We start from the raw sequence: 24,020 nt of genomic DNA on the forward strand, positions 1-24,020 counted from the left end.
AGAGAGAGAGAGAGAGAGAGAGAGCGCAAAACAATTTGACCCAACCAAATCATGAGAAAACAAAAAGATAATTGCTTGACACATTGGAAAGAATTTACACATTGGAAAGAATTTACAAAAAAACTGAGCAAACTAGAATGCTATTTGGCCCTAAACAGAGAGTACACAGCGGCAGAATACCACTGTGACTGACCCAAAATTAAGGAAAGCTTTGACTATGTACAGACTTGGTGAGCATGGCCTTGCTATTGCTTGCTATTACTGCTCACAAAATGAGGTGGAAACTGAGCTGCACTTCCTAACCTCCTGCCAAATGTATGACCATATTAGAGACACATATTTCCCTCAGATTACACAGACCCACAAAGAATTAAAAAACAAATCAAATTTTGATAAACTCCCATATCTACTGGTTGAAATACCACAGTGTACCATCACAGCAGCAAGATGTGTGACCTGTTGCCACAAGAAAAGGTCAACCAGTGAAGAACAAACATCATTGTAAATACAACCCATATTTGTGTTTATTTATTTTCCCTTTTGTACTTTAAATATTTGCACATCGTTACAACACTATATACATAATATGACATTAGACATGTCTTTAATCTTTTGGAACTTTTGTGAGTGTACATTTTTTATTGTTTATTTCACTTTTGTTTATTATCTATTTCACTTGCTTTCCCATGCCAATAAATCCCATAAGTTGAATTGAAATTGAATTGAAAGGAGGGGGGAGAGAGAGAGGTAGAGAGTGGGAGGAGAGCGATGAGAGAGGGGGGAGAGCGGGGGAGAGCGGGGGAGAGCGAGAGTGGAGGGAGAGGAAGAGAGAGTGGGGGAGAGCGGGGAGAGTGAGAGAGAGTGGGGGGAGGGGGGAGAGCGAGAGAGATAGTGGGGGTAGAGTGAGAGAGAGTGAGAGAGACAGAGAGAGAGAGAGAGAGCGAGAGAGAGATGGTGGAGGTAGAGAGAGAGAGAGACAGAGAGAGAGATAGTGGAGGTAGAGGGAGAGAGATAGTGGAGGTAGAGAGAGAGAGAGAGAGAGAGAGAGTTAGAGAGAGAGAGATATAGTGGAGGTAGAGAGAGAGAGATAGTGGAGGTAGAGAGAGATAGTGGAGGTAGAGAGAGAGAGAGAGAGAGAGACAGAGGATAGAAAGAGGATCATAAAGCTCATCAGAACACAGACGTCAACATAAGGACTCTCATCACTGTGACTCACCTGTTGAGGTCGTGGATGTAGTTGAGTGGGGGGGACTGGGCGAACCCCACCCCTGCCTCCCAGATATACTCACAGCTGTCTATGGTCTGCATGTCCTCCACAGAGTCCTGTAGGATGGTGACATCATCATGGAACCATCAATCACAATAACTACTGGGAGAGAGCTACTACTGCTCCCTACACCATCACATCATTGTTCAGTCATCTAAAACAATGAATACACCATATGAAGCAAACAACGAGTCAGTACACAATTTCACAGAGAGACCTAAGGTGGTCCTCTGTAGACCAGTTGGTAGAACATGGTGCTGTGTGGTTCAATTGGTAGAGCATGGTGCTGTGTGGTTCAGTTGGTAGAGCATGGTGCTGTGTGGTTCAGTTGGTAGAGTATGGTGCTGTGTGGTTCAGTTGGTAGAACATGGTGCTGTGTGGTTCAGTTGGTAGAGCATGGTGCTGTGTGGTTCAGTTGGTAGAGCATGGTGCTGTGTGGTTCAGTTAGTAAAGCATGGTGCTGTGTGGTTCAGTTGGTAGAGCATGGTGCTGTGTGGTTCAGTTGGTAGAGCATGGTGCTGTGTGGTTCAGTTGGTAGAGTACGGTGCTGTGTGGTTCAGTTGGTAGAGCACGGTGCTGTGTGGTTCAGTTGGTAGAGCATGGTGCTGTGTTGTTCAGTTGGTAGAGCACGGTGCTTTGTAGTTCAGTTGGTAGAGCACGGTGCTGTGTGGTTCAGTTGGTAGAGCACGGTGCTGTGTGGTTCAGTTGGTAGAGCACGGTGCTGTGTAGTTCAGTTGGTAGAGCATGGTGCCATGTAGTTCAGTTGGTAGAGCACGGTGCTGTGTGGTTCAGTTGGTAGAGCACGGTGCTGTGTGGTTCAGTTGGTAGAGCATGGTGCCATGTAGTTCAGTTGGTAGAGCACGGTGCTGTGTGGTTCAGTTGGTAGAGCATGGTGCTGTGTGGTTCAGTTGGTAGAGCATGGTGCTGTGTGGTTCAGTTGGTAGAGCATGGTGCCATGTGGTTCAGTTGGTAGAGTGTGTCACTTTGCATCCTGATGTCTTCAGGTTTACATAATGTCACTTCTATCCATCTCCAACCAGCTGTCTTCAATACTGTCAATGCTGTTCAGAGAAATACTGGATCTTATGCTTAGTTCTGCTGCTTGACCTAGTCTCTGTAGACAGATGTGTTGCCTCCGTCAATGTACCAGTGTTACAGTTTACAGTGCTGTTGCCCTAGGTCTGGAATTACTGAGACAATTCTTGAAAGGTTTCCCCCTGCATTCCTCTCTGTCTAGAAAGGTGAAAGAGTCATAGAGACTGTTTCCTTCTTCCTGGTGTTAAGTCAGACAGCAGCCCTACCTGAACTGTCAACTGAGTCTCTTGAGATTTCAGAGATGATCCTAGTACCTGTCTTGTAGCCTGGGTGCCAGTCTGTTTCTACTCTCTTATGAAATTGTCATGCTTGACAATGACAATGGAGTAGGCAAAAGCCTAAACAGACCTGGGACCAGGCTACCTGTCTTACTGCTCTCTCCAGAAACAGTTCTGGCTATGCAGCACACACAGATCTGGGACCAGGCTACCTGTCTTACTGCTCTCTCCAGAAACAGTTCTGGCTATGCAGCACACACAGATCTGGGACCAGGCTACCTGTCTTACTGCTCTCTCCAGAAACAGTTCTGGCTACGCAGCACACACAGATCTGGGACCAGGCTACCTGTCTACCTGTAGGCCAACATGATGCTCTCCAATAGCCACTATAGACTATTGGCTACCGTCTAAAACTGTAAGCGTACAGCCTATTGGCTACTGTCTAAAACTGTAAGCGTACAGCCTATTGGCTACTGTCTAAAACTGTAAGGGTACAGCCTATTGGCTACCGTCTAAAACTGTAAGGGTACAACCTATTGGCTACCCTCTAAAACTGTAAGGGTACAGCCTATTGGCTACTGTCTAAAACTGTAAGGGTACAGCCTATTGGCTACCGTCTAAAACTGTAAGGGTACAGCCTATTGGCTACCATCTAAAACTGTAAGGGTACAGCCTATTGGCTACCATCTAAAACTGTAAGGGTACAGCCTATTGGCTACCGTCTAAAACTGTAAGGGTACAGCCTTAGCGTTCACTGTAAACGCGCACTGGAAGTTGCACAAAATTCTCACAAGGTTCAAGTTTTCGCTCACAAGACAAACATTTTTCTCAGTGCCCCACTTCAAGACCTCTTTACAGAGGAATGTGGTTGTTTTTTATCATTGTGTTTTGTGTTTTTGTATTTTCTTGGTGTATTTCCTATGCTGCTGTGATTGGGTAATTGTTGTGTAATTGTTAAGCTGCAGGGCTCCCTTGCAAAAGAGACCTTGGTCTCAATGGGATTCCCTGCTAAAATAAAGGTTCAATCAAAATGAATAAGCACTGGATCCGATGAGAGTACTCACAGGTCCTCTCCGGTGGCTGTTCACAGTGAAGTCAGGACAGAACAGCAGGTCGGCCATGGCCAGGAGCAGAGACTCAGCCAGTGGACGAGCTCCTTCATCATCATCCATCTCATCTGTCTGTGAAGGAGGATGGAGTGGACAGGAGGATGAGTGGACAGGAGGATGGAGTGGACAGGAGGATGAGTGGACAGGAGGATGGAGTGGACAGGAGGATGGGGACAGGAGGATGGGGCACAGGAGGATGGAGTGGACAGGAGGATGGGAGGGACAGGAGGATGGAGTGGACAGGAGGATGGGAGGGACAGGAGGATGGAGTGGACAGGAGGATGGGGACAGGAGGATGGGGCACAGGAGGATGGAGTGGACAGGAGGATGGGAGGGACAGGAGGATGGAGTGGACAAGAGCATGAGTGGACAGGAGGATGGAGTGGACAGGAGGATGAGTGGACAGGAGGATGGGGACAGGAGGATGGGGCACAGGAGGATGGAGTGGACAGGAGGATGGGAGGGACAGGAGGATGGAGTGGACAGGAGGATGGGGACAGGAGGATGGAGTGGACAAGAGGATGGAATAGACAGGAGGATGGAGTGGACAAGAGGATGGGAGGGACAGGAGGATGGAGTGGACAGGAGGATGGAGTGGACAGGAGGATGGGAGGGACAGGAGGATGGGAGGGAGAGGATGGAATAGACAGGAGGATGGAGGGGACAGGAGGATGGAGTGGACAGGAGGATGGAGTGGACAGGAGGATGGGAGGACAGGAGGATGGAGTGGACAGGAGGATGGGAGGACAGGAGGATGGAGGGGACAGGAGGATGGGGGACAGGAGGATGGGAGGACAGAGGGGACAGGAGGATAGGGTGGACAGGAGGATGAGAGGGTGGGGGGCAGGAGGATGTGGCACAGGAGGATGGAGTGGACAGGAGGATGGAGGGGACAGGAGGATGGGAGGGACAGGAGGATGGGAGGGCAGGAGGATGGGAGGACAGGAGGATGGAGGGGACAGGAGGATGGGGACAGGAGGATGAGAGGGTGGGGGGCAGGAGGATGGGAGGGACAAGAGGATGGGAGGGACAGGAGGATGGAGTGGACAGGAGGATGGGGACAGGAGGATGGGGACAGGAGGATGGGGCACAGGAGGATGGAGTGGACAGGAGGATGGGAGGGACAGGAGGATGGAGTGGACAGGAGGATGGGGACAGGAGGATGGAGTGGACAAGAGGATGGAATAGACAGGAGGATGGAGTGGACAAGAGGATGGGAGGGACAGGAGGATGGAGTGGACAGGAGGATGGAGTGGACAGGAGGATGGGAGGGACAGGAGGATGGGAGGGAGAGGATGGAATAGACAGGAGGATGGAGGGGACAGGAGGATGGAGTGGACAGGAGGATGGAGTGGACAGGAGGATGGGAGGACAGGAGGATGGAGTGGACAGGAGGATGGGAGGACAGGAGGATGGAGGGGACAGGAGGATGGGGGACAGGAGGATGGGAGGACAGAGGGGACAGGAGGATAGGGTGGACAGGAGGATGAGAGGGTGGGGGCAGGAGGATGTGGCACAGGAGGATGGAGTGGACAGGAGGATGGAGGGGACAGGAGGATGGGAGGGACAGGAGGATGGGAGGACAGGAGGATGGGAGGACAGGAGGATGGAGGGGACAGGAGGATGGGGACAGGAGGATGAGAGGGTGGGGGCAGGAGGATGGGAGGGACAAGAGGATGGGAGGGACAGGAGGATGGAGTGGACAGGAGGATGGGGACAGGAGGATGAGAGGGTGGGGGGCAGGAGGATGGGAGGGACAAGAGGATGGGAGGGACAGGAGGATGGAGTGGACAGGAGGATGGGAGGGACAGGAGGATGGAGTGGACAGGAGGATGGGAGGGACAGGAGGATGGGGCACAAGAGGATGGAGTGGACAGGAGGATGGGAGGGACAGGAGGATGGAGGGGACAGGAGGATGGGGACAAGAGGATGGGAGGACAGGAGGATGGAGGGGACAGGAGGATGGGGACAGGAGGATGGGAGGACAGGAGGATGGGAGGACAGGAGGATGGAGGGGACAGGAGGATGGGGACAAGAGGATGGGAGGACAGGAGGATGGAGGGGACAGGAGGATGAGAGGGTGGGGGCAGGAGGATGGGAGGACAGGAGGATGGAGGGGACAGGAGGATGAGAGGGTGGGGGCAGGAGTATAGGGTGGACAGGAGGATGAGAGGGTGGGGGGCAGGAGGATAGGAGGGACAAGAGGATGGGAGGGACAGGAGGATGGAGTGGACAGGAGGATGGGGACAGGAGGATGGGGACAGGAGGATGGGGCACAGGAGGATGGAGTGGACAGGAGGATGGGAGGGACAGGAGGATGGAGTGGACAGGAGGATGGGGACAGCAGGATGGAGTGGACAAGAGGATGGAATAGACAGGAGGATGGAGTGGACAAGAGGATGGGAGGGACAGGAGGATGGAGTGGACAGGAGGATGGAGTGGACAGGAGGATGGGAGGGACAGGAGGATGGGAGGGAGAGGATGGAATAGACAGGAGGATGGAGGGGACAGGAGGATGGAGTGGACAGGAGGATGGGAGGACAGGAGGATGGAGTGGACAGGAGGATGGGAGGACAGGAGGATGGAGGGGACAGGAGGATGGGGGACAGGAGGATGGGAGGACAGAGGGGACAGGAGGATAGGGTGGACAGGAGGATGAGAGGGTGGGGGGCAGGAGGATGTGGCACAGGAGGATGGAGTGGACAGGAGGATGGAGGGGACAGGAGGATGGGAGGGACAGGAGGATGGGAGGACAGGAGGATGGGAGGACAGGAGGATGGAGGGGACAGGAGGATGGGGACAGGAGGATGAGAGGGTGGGGGCAGGAGGATGGGAGGGACAAGAGGATGGGAGGGACAGGAGGATGGAGTGGACAGGAGGATGGGGACAGGAGGATGAGAGGGTGGGGGGCAGGAGGATGGGAGGGACAAGAGGATGGGAGGGACAGGAGGATGGAGTGGACAGGAGGATGGGAGGGACAGGAGGATGGAGTGGACAGGAGGATGGGAGGGACAGGAGGATGGGGCACAAGAGGATGGAGTGGACAGGAGGATGGGAGGGACAGGAGGATGGAGGGGACAGGAGGATGGGGACAAGAGGATGGGAGGACAGGAGGATGGAGGGGACAGGAGGATGGGGACAGGAGGATGGGAGGACAGGAGGATGGGAGGACAGGAGGATGGAGGGGACAGGAGGATGGGGACAAGAGGATGGGAGGACAGGAGGATGGAGGGGACAGGAGGATGAGAGGGTGGGGGGCAGGAGGATGGGAGGACAGGAGGATGGAGGGGACAGGAGGATGAGAGGGTGGGGGCAGGAGTATAGGGTGGACAGGAGGATGAGAGGGTGGGGGCAGGAGGATAGGGTGGACAGGAGGATGAGAGGGTGGGGGGCAGGAGGATAGGGTGGACAGGAGGATGAGAGGGTGGGGGGCAGGAGGATGGGGGGACAACATTAAACCCCTCTACACTTTGTTACCCTCTATAGCAAACAGAAACATTTTTGGTAACAGCACTGACAACAACTTTCATTTTCATGTTATTTTCATTCTGATGAAAAGTATACCCAGAAACTTTGGAATTCATTGTGTGTCAAAGCATCCTGACATTTCTGAATGTCTAATGAGGAACTAGAGTTCTACTGAACTTTTAGGATGCTAGTTCCTCTTATCTTCCCATGTAGGACGAAACAAATATTGTAATCAGGAGAGGTAGAATATGCACCTGGGAGATTTTCTCTCATCATCATGATGTATTACTGTGTTGTGTTCATTAGGCAGCTGATTGAAGAACTGCCAGGGACTACCTAGACTTGTCCAATAAAAAAACGTTGTGTGCCCAAATGAACACAACCATGGTGTACTATGGGTGAAACATACCATCTACTGGAATGAGGAAACTAATTAGTCAGATGAATGAAGTATTACATTTTCTTGTGATCAACAGAAGCCAATTTCCTCCCACATATCCACCAGTCTCACTTGGCTGCAGTGCAGGGACTACAGACATCTAAGGCTCATTCATGTTGAGATGACAAATTAACAGGACTGGTATTTTTACTAACATCTTCCATGAAGCGTTTGTAAAATGGAACAGTGGGTAGAGTCTGTCTAGCCTGGTCCCAGATCTGAGACCAGGCTAGTATCTGTCGAATATGGGACAAAACACTGGCGCTTGCAACAGCTATGTGGGAGTTAGCTGCAATAAGAGGTTAGCCTACACTGATCTGCAGCCATAGGGATTATCATTTGAAATCTGACTACGGGCAACATTTTCATAGTGCAAAAGCATTGCGCACATTAAATCACGCCGCCCGATTATAATAAGGGTTTACGGTCATTTGAGCCAGTTTACTACAGCAGGAACATAATCCTGCAGCAACAGGAAATGTGAATTATTATGTGGATTATAATTAATGGACATGTTTGTAAGGGTTGATATATTTTTCATAAGGGAAAATCAAGTCTGAAATTTGCAAAGTAGAAATTATACATTTCAGAAGCCTTTTTAAACCATAAATACACTACAAATTAAACATTTCCTGCAATGCAAAAACGTTATTCTGCAACAGGGTGATCAAATTAAGATCTTACATCTGTGCTGTAAGTGTATCTCAAACCCTAGCCAACTCTGCATACAGTATACTCCTCTTTTTTACTCCCACACACCCACCGCCCACTCCCCACAGCTCTTCCAGTGCCAGGCATAGTGGATCAGAACAACCACCCACTCACCCCAGCTCTTCCAGCACCAGGCACAGTGGACCAGAAGAAGCCCCTACACTTACCACAGTTCTTCCAGCACCATGCACAGTGGACCAGAAGAAGCCCCTCTACTCACCACAGTTCTTCCAGCACCAGGCACAGTGGACCAGAAGAAGCCCCTACACTTACCACAGCTCTTCCAGCACCAGGCACAGTGGACCAGAAGAAGCCCCTACACTTACCACAGTTCTTCCAGCACCAGGCACAGTGGACCAGAAGAAGCCCCTCTACTCACCACAGTTCTTCCAGCACCAGGCACAGTGGACCAGAAGAAGCCACTCACCCCAGTTCTTCCAGCACCAGGCACAGTGGACCAGAAGTCCCTCTACTCACCCCAGTTCTTCCAGCACCAGGCACAGTGGACCAGAAGAAGCCCCTCCACTCACCCCAGTTCTTCCAGCACCAGGCACAGTGGACCAGAAGAAGCCACTCACCCCAGTTCTTCCAGCACCAGGCACAGTGGACCAGAAGAAGCCACTCACCCCAGTTCTTCCAGCACCAGGCACAGTGGACCAGAAGAAGCCCCTCCAGTCTTGGTCCTCAAAGATGTAGGGCAGGATGCGGGTCAGCATACGACTACAGTTCAGAACGATCTGTTTCTCCTTCTCCAAGGGGCATCCTGACTCTGCTGCCTGCACCAGCTTCTCTACGGCCTGGGGGAGAGATGGCCTTGGTGTTATAAATACGGCCTGGGGGAGAGATGGCCTTGGTGTTATAAATACGGCCTGGGGGAGAGATGGCCTGGGGGAGAGATGGCCTGGGGGAGAGATATGGCTTGGTGTCATAAATACAGCCTGGGGGAGAGATGGCCTTGGTGTTATAAATACGGCCTGGGGGAGAGATGGCTTGGTGTTATAAATACAGCCTGGGGGAGAGATGGCCTTGGTGTTATAAATACGGCCTGGGGGAGAGATGGCTTGGTGTTATAAATACGGCCTGGGGAGAGATGGCCTTGGTGTTATAAATACGGCCTGGGGGAGAGATGGCCTTGGTGTTATAAATACGGCCTGGGGGAGAGATGGCCTTGGTGTTATAAATACGGCCTGGGGGAGAGATGGCCTTGGTGTTATAAATACGGCCTGAGGGAGAGATGGCCTGGGGGAGAGATGGCCTGGGGGAGAGATATGGCTTGGGCATTATAAATATTGGCAATGACTCACACAGACATGTACACATGCACACATGCACGTAAAAACAGTCACTCATGATCAGATACAGTACACAGAGAAATGACATTAATCACATCAGCAATGTTTAGTACATTACATTGAGTCATACTAATATTAAATTAATCACATGCACAAATATTTTTTTTAATGAATCAACACTTCTTTCGTTACAGCAAATAACCCTTCCAACACTATCCACTCCAGCAGGTTGAAGTCTATGTCTGGCTCATGTTATTCAGGACGCAAAATAGCAGCACATTTTGCCAAGGAAAACAAGTGATTGTTATTGGACTAGTTCTGGTAGTACCTCTCTGTTCCACTCTGTTTTCTTTCATGCTGTGCCTACAGAACACTGCCACGAAGTTACAGAACACAGCCATGATGTTACAGTACACTGCCATGAAGTTACAGAACACAGCCATGATGTTACAGTACACTGCCATGAAGTTACAGAACACAGCCATGATGTTACAGTACACTGCCATGAAGTTACAGAACACAGCCATGATGTTACAGTACACTGCCATGAAGTTACAGAACACAGCCATGATGTTACAGTACACTGCCATGAAGTTACAGAACACAGCCATGATGTTACAGTACACTGCCATGAAGTTACAGAACACAGCCATGATGTTACAGTACACTGCCATGAAGTTACAGAACACAGCCATGATGTTACAGTACACTGCCATGAAGTTACAGAACACTGCCATGAAGTTACAGAACACAGCCATGATGTTACAGTACACTGCCATGAAGTTACAGAACACAGCCATGATGTTACAGTACACTGCCATGAAGTTACAGAACACAGCCATGATGTTACAGTACACTGCCATGAAGTTACAGAACACAGCCATGATGTTACAGTACACTGCCATGAAGTTACAGAACACAGCCATGATGTTACAGTACACTGCCATGAAGTTACAGAACACAGCCATGATGTTACAGTACACTGCCATGAAGTTACAGAACACAGCCATGATGTTACAGTACACTGCCATGAAGTTACAGAACACAGCCATGATGTTACAGTACACTGCCATGAAGTTACAGAACACAGCCATGATGTTACAGAACACTGCCATGAAGTTACAGAACACAGCCATGATGTTACAGTACACTGCCATGAAGTTACAGAACACAGCCATGATGTTACAGAACACTGCCATGAAGTTACAGAACACAGCCATGATGTTACAGTACACTGCCATGAAGTTACAGAACACAGCCATGATGTTACAGTACACTGCCATGAAGTTACAGAACACAGCCATGATGTTACAGTACACTGCCATGAAGTTACAGAACACAGCCATGATGTTACAGTACACTGCCATGAAGTTACAGAACACAGCCATGATGTTACAGTACACTGCCATGAAGTTACAGAACACAGCCATGATGTTACAGTACACTGCCATGAAGTTACAGAACACAGCCATGATGTTACAGTACACTGCCATGAAGTTACAGAACACAGCCATGATGTTACAGTACACTGCCATGAAGTTACAGAACACAGCCATGATGTTACAGAACACTGCCATGAAGTTACAGAACACAGCCATGATGTTACAGTACACTGCCATGAAGTTACAGAACACAGCCATGATGTTACAGTACACTGCCATGAAGTTACAGAACACCGCATTCCAGCCGGTGTCTATTCCACAAGTTGCCACCGGCTAAATCTATGACGTTAAAATGCCTATTTACTCTGTTCCATCTGACTGTGCAATCCACTGTCTCATCAGCCCAGCCAAGCAATTTATCAACTTGATCTCCACTATAAAAAGCATCTAGACGTTATCTCACATTTCTTTTAGAGTAACATTTAGTTTTCAAAGCGGAGATTTGTATAAACCTTGTTGTCTGTTTCTCCGACATTTGCAACATTGTTTCAATATTCAAATTCAATCTCCAGCTGTCCAATAGTAATTAATGTGTAGGGAGTCGGGATGAGACAGAGAGGCAGGCAGCTTTTCTAAGCCAGTCGAAATCATGAATCAGCATCATTTTTATGGATATATACAAATAACTATCATTAGAAAACAGGTCAAACGAAATGAAGTGCAGCTAGTTTGCAGTCTTTCCAGCTTCAGTTTGAAGTGATTGTGTTAGCTGTGTTGTTGGCTAGCTCCTCTGAACAACAGTGTCCTGACCAGAGAGCACATTTTCCATGCCAGGCGAAACCGCACATCATTGGCTCATTGTTATGGATGTATCCAAATAAATGTCTCTAGAAAACAGCTTAAACACACGCAAATGCAGGTACTTTGCTGTTATTCTGGCTGCACTGCTTGATGTGACTATAAGTTAGCCGTAGTTGGCAAGCTAGCGAGCAAGCGATAAGAACGTTGCCAGCCAGTATGACAATGGAACATTTAGAACAAACTCATCTGTGGCATTGTGCTGTGTGACAAAACTGCACATTTTAGAATGGCCTTTTATTGTCCCCAGCACAAGGTGCACCTGTATAATGATCATGCTGTTTAATCAGCTTCTTGATATGCCACTCCTGTCAGGTGGATGGATCATCTTGCTCACTAACAGGGATGTAAACACATTTGTGCTCATAATTTGAGAGAAATAATCTTTTTGTGCGTATGGAACATTTCTGGGATCTTTTATTTCAGCTAATGAAACATGGGACCAACACTTTACATGTTACGTTTATATGTATGTTCAGTGTAGTTTGTTAACATCATCTCTCTTAAGTCACACACAGTAATTCAAGAAGATCTAAATGTATATTCCCATGAAGCTGATTGAGATCAAATGATTGGCACGCAGATACAATTTGGATGTTACACCTGTAAAACGTGAATAATTCACGAGTGACAGTGATTATGGCCTATTTTGAAAGAAAGCCTCCCCAGCACCAACAGTCTGTTCTGTTCCATTAGAGCCCCCCAGCATCAACAGTCTATCCTGTTCCATTAGAGAGCCCCCCAGCATCAACAGTCTGTCCTGTTCCATTAGAGCCCCCCAGCATCAACAGTCTGTCCTCTTCCATTAGAGCCCCCCAGCACCAACAATCTATCCTGTTCCATTAGAGAGCCCCCCAGCACCAACAGTCTGTCCTGTTCCATTAGAGCCCCCCAGCATCAACAGTCAGTCCTGTTCCATTAGAGAGCCCCCCAGCATCAACAGTCAATCCTGTTCCATTAGAGCCCCCAGCATCAAACGTCTGTCCTGTTCCATTAGAGCCCCCCAGCATCAACAGTCTGTCCTGTTCCATTAGAGCCCCCAGCATCAACAGTCTGTCCTGTTCCATTAGAGCCCCCCAGCATCAAACGTCTGTCCTGTTCCATTAGAGCCCCCCAGCATCAACAGTCTGTCCTGTTCCATTAGAGCCCCCCAGCATCAACAGTCTGTCCTGTTCCATTAGAGCCCCCCAGCATCAACAGTCTGTCCTGTTCCATTAGAGCCCCCCAGCATCAACAGTCTGTCCTGTTCCATTAGAGCCCCCCAGCATCAACAGTCTGTCCTGTTCCATTAGAGCCCCCAGCATCAACAGTCTAGCCTGTTCCATTAGAGAGCCCCCCAGTCCCAACAGTCTGTCATGTTCCATTAGAGAGCCACCCAGTCCCAACAGTCTGTCATGTTCCATTAGAGCCCCCCAGCATCAACAGTCTATCCTGTTCCATTAGAGCCCCCCAGCATCAACAGTCTGTCCTGTTCCATTAGAGCCCCCCCAGCATCAACAGTCTGTCCTGTTCCATTAGAGAGCCCCCCAGTCTCAACAGTCTGTCCTGTTCCATTAGAGCCCCCCAGCATCAACAGTCTGTCCTGTTCCATTAGAGCCCCCCAGCATCAACAGTCTGTCCTGTTCCATTAGAGCCCCCCAGCATCAACAGTCTGTCCTGTTCCATTAGAGCCCCCCAGCATCAACAGTCTGTCCTGTTCCATTAGAGCCCCCCAGCATCAACAGTATATCCTGTTCCATTAGAGCCCCCCAGCACCAACAGTCTATCCTGTTCCATTAGAGCCCCCCAGCATCAACAGTCTGTCCTCTTCCATTAGAGAGCCCCCAGCATCAACAGTCTGTCCTGTTCCATTAGAGCCCCCCAGCATCAACAGTCTGTCCTGTTCCATTAGAGAGCCCCCCAGCATCAACAGTCTGTCCTGTTCCATTAGAGCCCCCCAGCATCAACAGTCTGTCCTGTTCCATTAGAGCCCCCCAGTCCCAACAGTCTGTCATGTTCCATTAGAGAGCCCCCCAGTCCCAACAGTCTGTCATGTTCCATTAGAGCCCCCCAGCATCAACAGTCTATCCTGTTCCATTAGAGCCCCCAGCATCAACAGTCTGTCCTGTTCCATTAGAGCCCCCCAGCATCAACAGTCTGTCCTGTTCCATTAGAGAGCCCCCCAGTCTCAACAGTCTGTCCTGTTCCATTAGAGCCCCCCAGCATCAACAGTCTGTCCTGTTCCATTAGAGCCCCCCAGCATCAACAGTCTGTCCTGTTCCATTAGAGAGCCCCCCCAGCATCAACAGTCTGTCCTGTTCCATTAGAGCCCCCCCAGCATCAACAGTCTGTCCTGTTCCATTAGAGCCCCCAGCATCAACAGTATATCCTGTTCCATTAGAGCCCCCCAGCACCAACAGTCTATCCTGTTCCATTAGAGCCCCCCAGCATCAACAGTCTGTCCTCTTCCATTAGAGAGCCCCCCAGCATCAACAGTCTGTCCTGTTCCATTAGAGCCCCCCAGCATCAACAGTCTGTCCTGTTCCATTAGAGCCCCCCAGCATCAACAGTCTGTCATGTTCCATTAGAGAGCCCCCCAGTCCCAACAGTCTGTCATGTTCCATTAGAGCCCCCCAGCATCAACAGTCTATCCTGTTCCATTAGAGCCCCCCAGCATCAACAGTCTGTCCTGTTCCATTAGAGCCCCCCAGCATCAACAGTCTGTCCTGTTCCATTAGAGAGCCCCCCAGTCTCAACAGTCTGTCCTGTTCCATTAGAGCCCCCCCAGCATCAACAGTCTGTCCTGTTCCATTAGAGCCCCCCAGCATCAACAGTCTGTCCTGTTCCATTAGAGAGCCCCCCAGCATCAACAGTCTGTCCTGTTCCATTAGAGCCCCCCAACATCAACAGTCTGTCCTGTTCCATTAGAGCCCCCCCAGCATCAACAGTATATCCTGTTCCATTAGAGCCCCCCCAGCACCAACAGTCTATCCTGTTCCATAAGAGCCCCCCAGCATCAACAGTCTGTCCTCTTCCATTAGAGAGCCCCCCAGCATCAACAGTCTGTCCTGTTCCATTAGAGCCCCCCAGCATCAACAGTCTGTCCTGTTCCATTAGAGCCCACCAGCATCAACAGTCTGTCCTGTTCCATTAGAGCCCCCAGCATCAACAGTCTGTCCTGTTCCATTAGAGCCCCCAGCATCAACAGTCTGTCCTGTTCCATTAGAGCCCCCAGCATCAACAGTCTAGCCTGTTCCATTAGAGAGCCCCCCAGTCCCAACAGTCTGTCATGTTCCATTAGAGAGCCCCCCAGTCCCAACAGTCTGTCATGTTCCATTAGAGCCCCCCAGCATCAACAGTCTATCCTGTTCCATTAGAGCCCCCCCAGCATCAACAGTCTGTCCTGTTCCATTAGAGCCCCCCCAGCATCAACAGTCTGTCCTGTTCCATCAGAGAGCCCCCCAGTCTCAACAGTCTGTCCTGTTCCATTAGAGCCCCCCAGCATCAACAGTCTGTCCTGTTCCATTAGAGCCCCCCAGCATCAACAGTCTGTCCTGTTCCATTAGAGAGCCCCCCAGCATCAACAGTCTGTCCTGTTCCATTAGAGCCCCCAGCATCAACAGTCTGTCCTGTTCCATTAGAGCCCCCAGCATCAACAGTATATCCTGTTCCATTAGAGCCCCCCAGCACCAACAGTCTATCCTGTTCCATTAGAGCCCCCAGCATCAACAGTCTGTCCTCTTCCATTAGAGAGCCCCCCAGCATCAACAGTCTGTCCTGTTCCATTAGAGCCCCCCCAGCATCAACAGTCTGTCCTGTTCCATTAGAGAGCCCCCCAGCATCAACAGTCTGTCCTGTTCCATTAGAGCCCCCCCAGCATCAACAGTCTGTCCTGTTCCATTAGAGCCCCCTAGTCTCAACAGTCTGTCCTGTTCCATTAGAGCCCCCCAGCAACAACAGTCTATCCTGTTCCATTAGAGAGCCCCCCAGTCCCAACAGTCTGTCATGTTCCATTAGAGAACCCCCAGTCCCAACAGTCTGTCATGTTCCATTAGAGAGACCCCCAGCATCAACAGTGTATCCTGTTCCATTAGAGCCCCCCAGCACCAACAGTCTGTCCTGTTCCATTAGAGCCCCCCAGCATCAACAGTCTGTCCTGTTCCATTAGAGAGCCCCCAGTCTCAACAGTCTGTCCTGTTCCATTAGAGCCCCCCAGCATCAACAGTCTGTCCTGTTCCATTAGAGCCCCCCAGCATCAACAGTCTATCCTGTTCCATTAGAGAGCCCCCCAGTCTATTCCATTAGAGCCCCCCAGCATCAACAGTCTGTCCTGTTCCATTAGAGCCCCCAGCATCAACAGTATATCCTGTTCCATTAGAGCCCCCCAGCACCAACAGTCTATCCTGTTCCATTAGAGCCCCCCAGCATCAACAGTCTGTCCTGTTCCATTAGAGCCCCCCAGCATCAACAGTCTGTCCTGTTACATTAGAGCCCCCCAGCACCAACAGTCTGTCCTGTTCCATTAGAGCCCCTCAGCATCAACAGTCTGTCCTGCTCCATTAGAGCCCCCCAGCACCAACAGTCTGTCCTGTTCCATTAGAGAGCCCCCCAGCACCAACAGTCTGTCCTGTTCCATTAGAGAGCCCCCCAGCACCAACAGTCTGTCCTGTTCCATTAGAGAGCCCCCAGCACCAACAGTCTGTCCTGTTCCATTAGAGAGCCCCCCCAGCACCAACAGTCTGTCCTGTTACATTAGAGAGCCCCCCCCAGCACCAACAGTCTGTCCTGTTACATTAGAGAGCCCCCCAGCACCAACAGTCTGTCCTGCTCCATTAGAGCCCCCCAGTCCCAACAGTCTGTAATGTTCCATTAGAGAGCCCCCCAGTCCCAACAGTCTGTCCTGTTCCATTAGAGAGCCCCCCAGCATCAACAGTCTGTCCTGTTCCATTAGAGCCCCCCAGCATCAACAGTCTGTCCTGTTCCATTAGAGCCCCCCAGCGTCAACAGTCTGTCCTGTTCCATTAGAGCCCCCCAGCATCAACAGTCTGTCCTGTTCCATTAGAGCCCCCCAGCATCAACAGTCTATCCTGTTCCATTAGAGAGCCCCCAGTCCCAACAGTCTGTCATGTTCCATTAGAGAGCCCCCAGTCCCAACAGTCTGTCATGTTCCATTAGAGCCCCCCAGCATCAACAGTCTATCCTGTTCCATTAGAGCCCCCCCAGCATCAACAGTCTGTCCTGTTCCATTAGAGCCCCCCCAGCATCAACAGTCTGTCCTGTTCCATTAGAGAGCCCCCCAGTCTCAACAGTCTGTCCTGTTCCATTAGAGCCCCCCAGCATCAACAGTCTGTCCTGTTCCATTAGAGCCCCCCAGCATCAACAGTCTGTCCTGTTCCATTAGAGAGCCCCCCAGCATCAACAGTCTGTCCTGTTCCATTAGAGCCCCCCAGCATCAACAGTCTGTCCTGTTCCATTAGAGCCCCCCAGCATCAACAGTATATCCTGTTCCATTAGAGCCCCCCAGCACCAACAGTCTATCCTGTTCCATTAGAGCCCCCCAGCATCAACAGTCTGTCCTCTTCCATTAGAGAGCCCCCCCAGCATCAACAGTCTGTCCTGTTCCATTAGAGCCCCCCAGCATCAACAGTCTGTCCTGTTCCATTAGAGAGCCCCCCAGCATCAACAGTCTGTCCTGTTCCATTAGAGCCCCCCAGCATCAACAGTCTGTCCTGTTCCATTAGAGCCCCCTAGTCTCAACAGTCTGTCCTGTTCCATTAGAGCCCCCCAGCAACAACAGTCTATCCTGTTCCATTAGAGAGCCCCCCAGTCCCAACAGTCTGTCATGTTCCATTAGAGAGCCCCCCAGTCCCAACAGTCTGTCATGTTCCATTAGAGAGACCCCCAGCATCAACAGTGTATCCTGTTCCATTAGAGCCCCCCAGCACCAACAGTCTGTCCTGTTCCATTAGAGCCCCCCCAGCATCAACAGTCTGTCCTGTTCCATTAGAGAGCCCCCCAGTCTCAACAGTCTGTCCTGTTCCATTAGAGCCCCCAGCATCAACAGTCTGTCCTGTTCCATTAGAGCCCCCCAGCATCAACAGTCTATCCTGTTCCATTAGAGAGCCCCCCAGTCTGTTCCATTAGAGCCCCCCAGCATCAACAGTCTGTCCTGTTCCATTAGAGCCCCCAGCATCAACAGTATATCCTGTTCCATTAGAGCCCCCCAGCACCAACAGTCTATCCTGTTCCATTAGAGCCCCCCAGCATCAACAGTCTGTCCTGTTCCATTAGAGAGCCCCCCAGCATCAACAGTCTGTCCTGTTCCATTAGAGCCCCCCAGCATCAACAGTCTGTCCTGTTACATTAGAGCCCCCCAGCACCAACAGTCTGTCCTGTTCCATTAGAGAGCCCCCCAGTCTCAACAGTCTGTCCTGTTACATTAGAGCCCCCCAGCACCAACAGTCTGTCCTGTTCCATTAGAGCCCCTCAGCATCAACAGTCTGTCCTGCTCCATTAGAGCCCCCCAGCACCAACAGTCTGTCCTGCTCCATTAGAGCCCCCCAGCACCAACAGTCTGTCCTGTTCCATTAGAGAGCCCCCCAGCACCAACAGTCTGTCCTGTTCCATTAGAGAGCCCCCCCAGCACCAACAGTCTGTCCTGTTCCATTAGAGAGCCCCCCAGCACCAACAGTCTGTCCTGTTCCATTAGAGAGCCCCCCAGCACCAACAGTCTGTCCTGTTCCATTAGAGAGCCCCCCAGCATCAACGGTCTGTCCTGTTCCATTAGAGCCCCCCAGTCCCAACAGTCTGTCCTGTTCCATTAGAGAGCCCCCAGCACCAACAGTCTGTCCTGTTCCATTAGAGAGCCCCCCAGCACCAACAATCTGTCCTGTTCCATTAGAGAGCCCCCCCAGCACCAACAGTCTGTCCTGTTCCATTAGAGAGCCCCCCAGCACCAACAGTCTGTCCTGTTACATTAGAGAGCCCCCCCAGCACCAACAGTCTGTCCTGTTACATTAGAGAGCCCCCCAGCACCAACAGTCTGTCCTGCTCCATTAGAGCCCCCCAGTCCCAACAGTCTGTAATGTTCCATTAGAGAGCCCCCCAGCATCAACAGTCTGTCCTGTTCCATTAGAGCCCCCCAGCATCAACAGTCTGTCATGTTCTATTAGAGCCCCCCAGTCTCAACAGTCTGTCCTGTTCCATTAGAGCCCCCCAGCATCAACAGTCTGTCATATTCTATTAGAGCCCCCCAGCATCAACAGTCTGTCCTGTTCCATTAGAGCCCCCCAGTCTCAACAGTCTGTCCTGTTCCATTAGTGCCCCCCAGTCTCAACAGTCTGTCATGTTCCATTAGAGAGCCCCCCAGTCTCAACAGTCTGTCCTGTTCCATTAGAGCCCCCCAGTCTCAACAGTCTGTCCTTTTCCATTAGAGCCCCCCAGTCTCAACAGTCTGTCCTGTTCCATTAGAGAGCCCCCCAGCACCAACAGTCTGTCCTGTTCCATTAGAGCCCCCCCCAGCATCAACAGTCTGTCCTGTTCCATTAGAGAGCCCCCCAGTCTCAACAGTCTGTCCTGTTCCATTAGAGCCCCCCAGCATCAACAGTCTGTCCTGTTCCATTAGAGCCCCCCAGCATCAACAGTCTATCCTGTTCCATTAGAGAGCCCCCCAGTCTGTTCCATTAGAGCCCCCCAGCATCAACAGTCTGTCCTGTTCCATTAGAGCCCCCCAGCATCAACAGTATATCCTGTTCCATTAGAGCCCCCCAGCACCAACAGTCTATCCTGTTCCATTAGAGCCCCCCAGCATCAACAGTCTGTCCTGTTCCATTAGAGAGCCCCCCAGCATCAACAGTCTGTCCTGTTCCATTAGAGCCCCCCAGCATCAACAGTCTGTCCTGTTACATTAGAGCCCCCCCAGCACCAACAGTCTGTCCTGTTCCATTAGAGAGCCCCCCAGTCTCAACAGTCTGTCCTGTTACATTAGAGCCCCCCAGCATCAACAGTCTGTCCTGCTCCATTAGAGCCCCCCAGCACCAACAGTCTGTCCTGCTCCATTAGAGCCCCCCAGCACCAACAGTCTGTCCTGTTCCATTAGAGAGCCCCCCAGCACCAACAGTCTGTCCTGTTCCATTAGAGAGCCCCCCAGCACCAACAGTCTGTACTGTTCCATTAGAGAGCCCCCCAGCATCAACAGTCTGTCCTGTTCCATTAGAGCCCCCCAGCACCAACAGTCTGTCCTGCTCCATTAGAGCCCCCAGCATCAACAGTCTGTCCTGTTCCATTAGAGCCCCCCAGCACCAACAGTCTGTCCTGTTCCATTAGAGCCCCCCAGCATCAACAGTCTGTCCTGTTACATTAGAGCCCCCCCAGCACCAACAGTCTGTCCTGTTCCATTAGAGAGCCCCCCAGTCTCAACAGTCTGTCCTGTTACATTAGAGCCCCCCAGCACCAACAGTCTGTCCTGTTCCATTAGAGCCCCCCAGCATCAACAGTCTGTCCTGTTCCATTAGAGCCCCCCAGCATCAACAGTCTGTCCTGTTCCATTAGAGCCCCCCAGCATCAACAGTCTGTCCTGTTACATTAGAGCCCCCCAGCACCAACAGTCTGTCCTGTTCCATTAGAGCCCCTCAGCATCAACAGTCTGTCCTGCTCCATTAGAGCCCCCCAGCACCAACAGTCTGTCCTGCTCCATTAGAGCCCCCCAGCACCAACAGTCTGTCCTGTTCCATTAGAGAGCCCCCCAGCACCAACAGTCTGTCCTGTTCCATTAGAGAGCCCCCCAGCACCAACAGTCTGTCCTGTTCCATTAGAGAGCCCCCCAGCACCAACAGTCTGTCCTGTTACATTAGAGAGCCCCCCCAGCACCAACAGTCTGTCCTGTTACATTAGAGAGCCCCCCAGCACCAACAGTCTGTCCTGCTCCATTAGAGCCCCCCAGTCCCAACAGTCTGTAATGTTCCATTAGAGAGCCCCCCAGTCCCAACAGTCTGTCCTGTTCCATTAGAGAGCCCCCCAGCATCAACAGTCTGTCCTGTTCCATTAGAGAGTCCCCAGCATCAACAGTCTGTCATGTTCTATTAGAGCCCCCCAGCATCAACAGTCTGTCCTGTTCCATTAGAGCCCCCCAGCATCAACAGTCTGTCATATTCTATTAGAGCCCCCCAGTCTCAACAGTCTGTCCTGTTCCATTAGTGCCCCCCAGCATCAACAGTCTGTCCTGTTCCATTAGAGAGCCCCCCAGTCCCAACAGTCTGTCATGTTCCATTAGAGCCCCCCAGTCTCAACAGTCTGTCCTGTTCCATTAGAGCCCCCCAGTCTCAACAGTCTGTCCTGTTCCATTAGAGAGCCCCCCAGCATCAACAGACTGTCCTGTTCCATTAGAGCCCCCCAGCACCAACAGTCTGTCCTGTTCCATTAGAGCCCCCCAGCATCAACAGTCTGTCCTGTTCCATTAGAGAGCCCCCCAGTCTCAACAGTCTGTCCTGTTCCATTAGAGAGCCCCCCAGTCTCAACAGTCTGTCCTGTTCCATTAGAGAGTCCCCCAGTCTCAACAGACTGTCCTGTTCCATTAGAGCCCCCCAGCACCAACAGTCTGTCCTGTTCCATTAGAGCCCCCCAGCATCAACAGTATGTCCTGTTCCATTAGAGAGCCCCCCAGTCTCAACAGTCTGTCCTGTTCCATTAGAGAGTCCCCCAGTCTCAACAGTCTGTCCTGTTCCATTAGAGAGTCCCCCAGTCTCAACAGTCTGTCCTGTTCCATTAGAGCCCCCCAGCATCAACAGACTGTCCTGTTCCATTAGAGCCCCCCAGCATCAACAGTATGTCCTGTTCCATTAGAGAGCCCCCCAGTCTCAACAGTCTGTCCTGTTCCATTAGAGAGCCCCCCAGTCTCAACAGTCTGTCCTGTTCCATTAGAGAGTCCCCCAGTTCCAACATTCTGTCCTGTTCTATTAGAGAGCCCCCATCCCCAACAGTAGGTCTATTTTGTTTCTGATAGGTGGTTTATAAAGGAAGCAGCGAGTCGGAGACGGGAAGGGAGGACTCCTTGCTTCTTTCCTGCATCCAAGAGCAGCGGGACTGACTCACTGACAGACGCCTCTGCCAGTCAGCCAGCTACTCAATAAAAGCTGCAAAGTATCATAACAATATCTCTGTGGAATGCACTTGATGTTAGTACAGCTTGCATCCAGTACCTAAAATAAATGTGTTTAGTCTTAGTATCTGAACAGTTTTTGTAGGTTTCCCAGACAGATTAAGCCTAGTCCAGTTCTAAAAAACATTCTCAGTGGAGAATCTCTATTGAAAGAGCTTTTTAGTCCATGAGTATAGGCTTAATCTGTGTCTGAGAAACCTTTCTGGTTCATCTGCTGCAGCCCAGTGCTGTTCCACTTCCATAACATCCTCATCATCATCATCCTTCTACCTTATAGCAGAGGGTTGCCAGATTGGAGGGGGACTCCTCCCTAACAGCTCGGATCTCCGCGGCTGGCACCAGGGCAAAAACATCCTGCACAGTGGTGGCAGTGTCAGCCCAGAACTGGTCCCAGAAGGCATCGTCTGTGGCCTCCACTGGCTGTGGAAAATGCATGTATCTGCTTTTAGACTACATTTCCCACCACCCATTGGGCTCATCTAGGCTTGCTCCAATCGGACTAATGATAACCTATTACATTGGGTGTAAAAACAGCATGTATAACAGTGTCATAGAAAGCAATAGGGTAATGTAATGTAATGAATATCAAATCACACAACAAATGCATTCAGTATCAATAAATATATCAATAAGGATACTATGACATAAAGAGGGCTAGAATAATAGAAATAAACATATCATGAGAATAATGTCACCTCATTCTAATAAGTAGGTTTCATGTCAACACAAGTTAGCAGATGGGGCAACATAACAGCCTATCTCTTCCTATTTGCTGTTAGTCTATACAACATCAGGAAATATGAGCTGCTCTAATCTCTAATCACATAATAGTGCACCTGCCACATCAGTGGGCGGTGGGAGAAAGGACGCCTACGTCATTTGACCATCGAATAAGATATGTGTTATCGGTGATCTATAAGAATCCAAATAAAAAATGTAACATCTTAAACAACAAGTACTCTACTTGGCTGAAAACTGTGCTGCCTGTTTCTCATGTCACCGATGATAAGGCCTGCAGAAGGGAGTTATGATCATGCAGACAGTGAATAGACAGTCTATTAAACAGCGAAAAGGGGGTGTTTGGATATGCTATAGGTTTATGAGCCCACTTTTCATATAACGCAGAAACCTAATAAAAAATAGAAACACCCCAGAATAACAATAGGACAGAATAAGGCATATGAGAGATTTAAAACAGTAGCGTGTCACTGCTATCATTGCGGGGGATTTGATTATAACCTAACAAAACGCATGATCAAATACGCCAAGCATTTCATGACGTGCGGGAGAATATTTTTTTTTAACAAATATCTCAATATAGACCTATGCATTGAAAATCGACGGTCTATATGCAGCCCCTATCTTTTGTTTTCCAATAGAGCCTTTATCCTTCCTAGTGATATACAACCAGCTATTGCGCTCTTTCTGTGATCGCTATTTATACTCAAATATTTTCCTATTTCTCAGCGTTGGCCTATAATAAATATTTCAAAGGTACCCAACCTGTGTTTTGGTTGTGAGCTGTATCACTGCTTTCCTGAAGTTCAGTTTAGAATCGGTGTTACCCATTTTGATATTCCTTTATATACTACAGCGTTGTTGATGCCGTGAATCCCTACTAATCTTGTTCACCTCTATCCTCCGCTTGAGTCACTCGCGGAGGCGTTTTTACGTCACTGGTTGGCTAGCCTTTTACACTGGGCTCGAAACTTCCGGGTTTTTCAAGAGTACAATAATCACTATGCCTATCATAAGGTAAAATGTAATACATATTATACAGGGAACCCTTGCACCTGGTATAATATCATAATATTGTAGGGTTATCTCTTTAAAAATATATTAATGGAATGCAATTTACAATACAACAATGCGGGGTTTTATTCTATACAATATCTTTGATTGAAATCACTGTTACAATATTGATATAATTGGTTACAATATACATGATTGTAACAATAAGATATAGTAACATTGTATCAACCATTGTATCAGTGTCTGTACTGGTTGTGGTCCGAACCGGACCGGACCGGTAACAGCGACACCATG

The 24,020-nt window shown here is 50.2% G+C and overlaps 1 protein-coding gene across 1 annotated transcript in view; it reads right to left on the minus strand.

Annotated features, from left to right (window-relative positions):
* LOC106606301 (protein HID1) overlaps positions 1–23,637 on the minus strand; it is a 49,773-nt gene extending 26,136 nt beyond the window's left edge. Inside the window, exons 1-5 of the mRNA XM_045719818.1 lie at positions 23,478–23,637; positions 22,245–22,394; positions 8,934–9,104; positions 3,645–3,761; positions 1,217–1,323 (exon numbers count right to left, since the gene is read on the minus strand). Coding sequence (XP_045575774.1) covers positions 1,217–1,323; positions 3,645–3,761; positions 8,934–9,104; positions 22,245–22,394; positions 23,478–23,543 — 611 coding nt within the window. The 5' untranslated portion in view covers positions 23,544–23,637. The remainder of the gene's footprint in view (positions 1–1,216; positions 1,324–3,644; positions 3,762–8,933; positions 9,105–22,244; positions 22,395–23,477) is intronic.
* Positions 23,638–24,020: the final 383 nt, after the last annotated feature.

The sequence above is a fragment of the Salmo salar genome, chromosome ssa06 (genome assembly GCF_905237065.1).
Source record: "Salmo salar chromosome ssa06, Ssal_v3.1, whole genome shotgun sequence".
NCBI classification, from domain to species: Eukaryota; Metazoa; Chordata; class Actinopteri; order Salmoniformes; family Salmonidae; genus Salmo; species Salmo salar.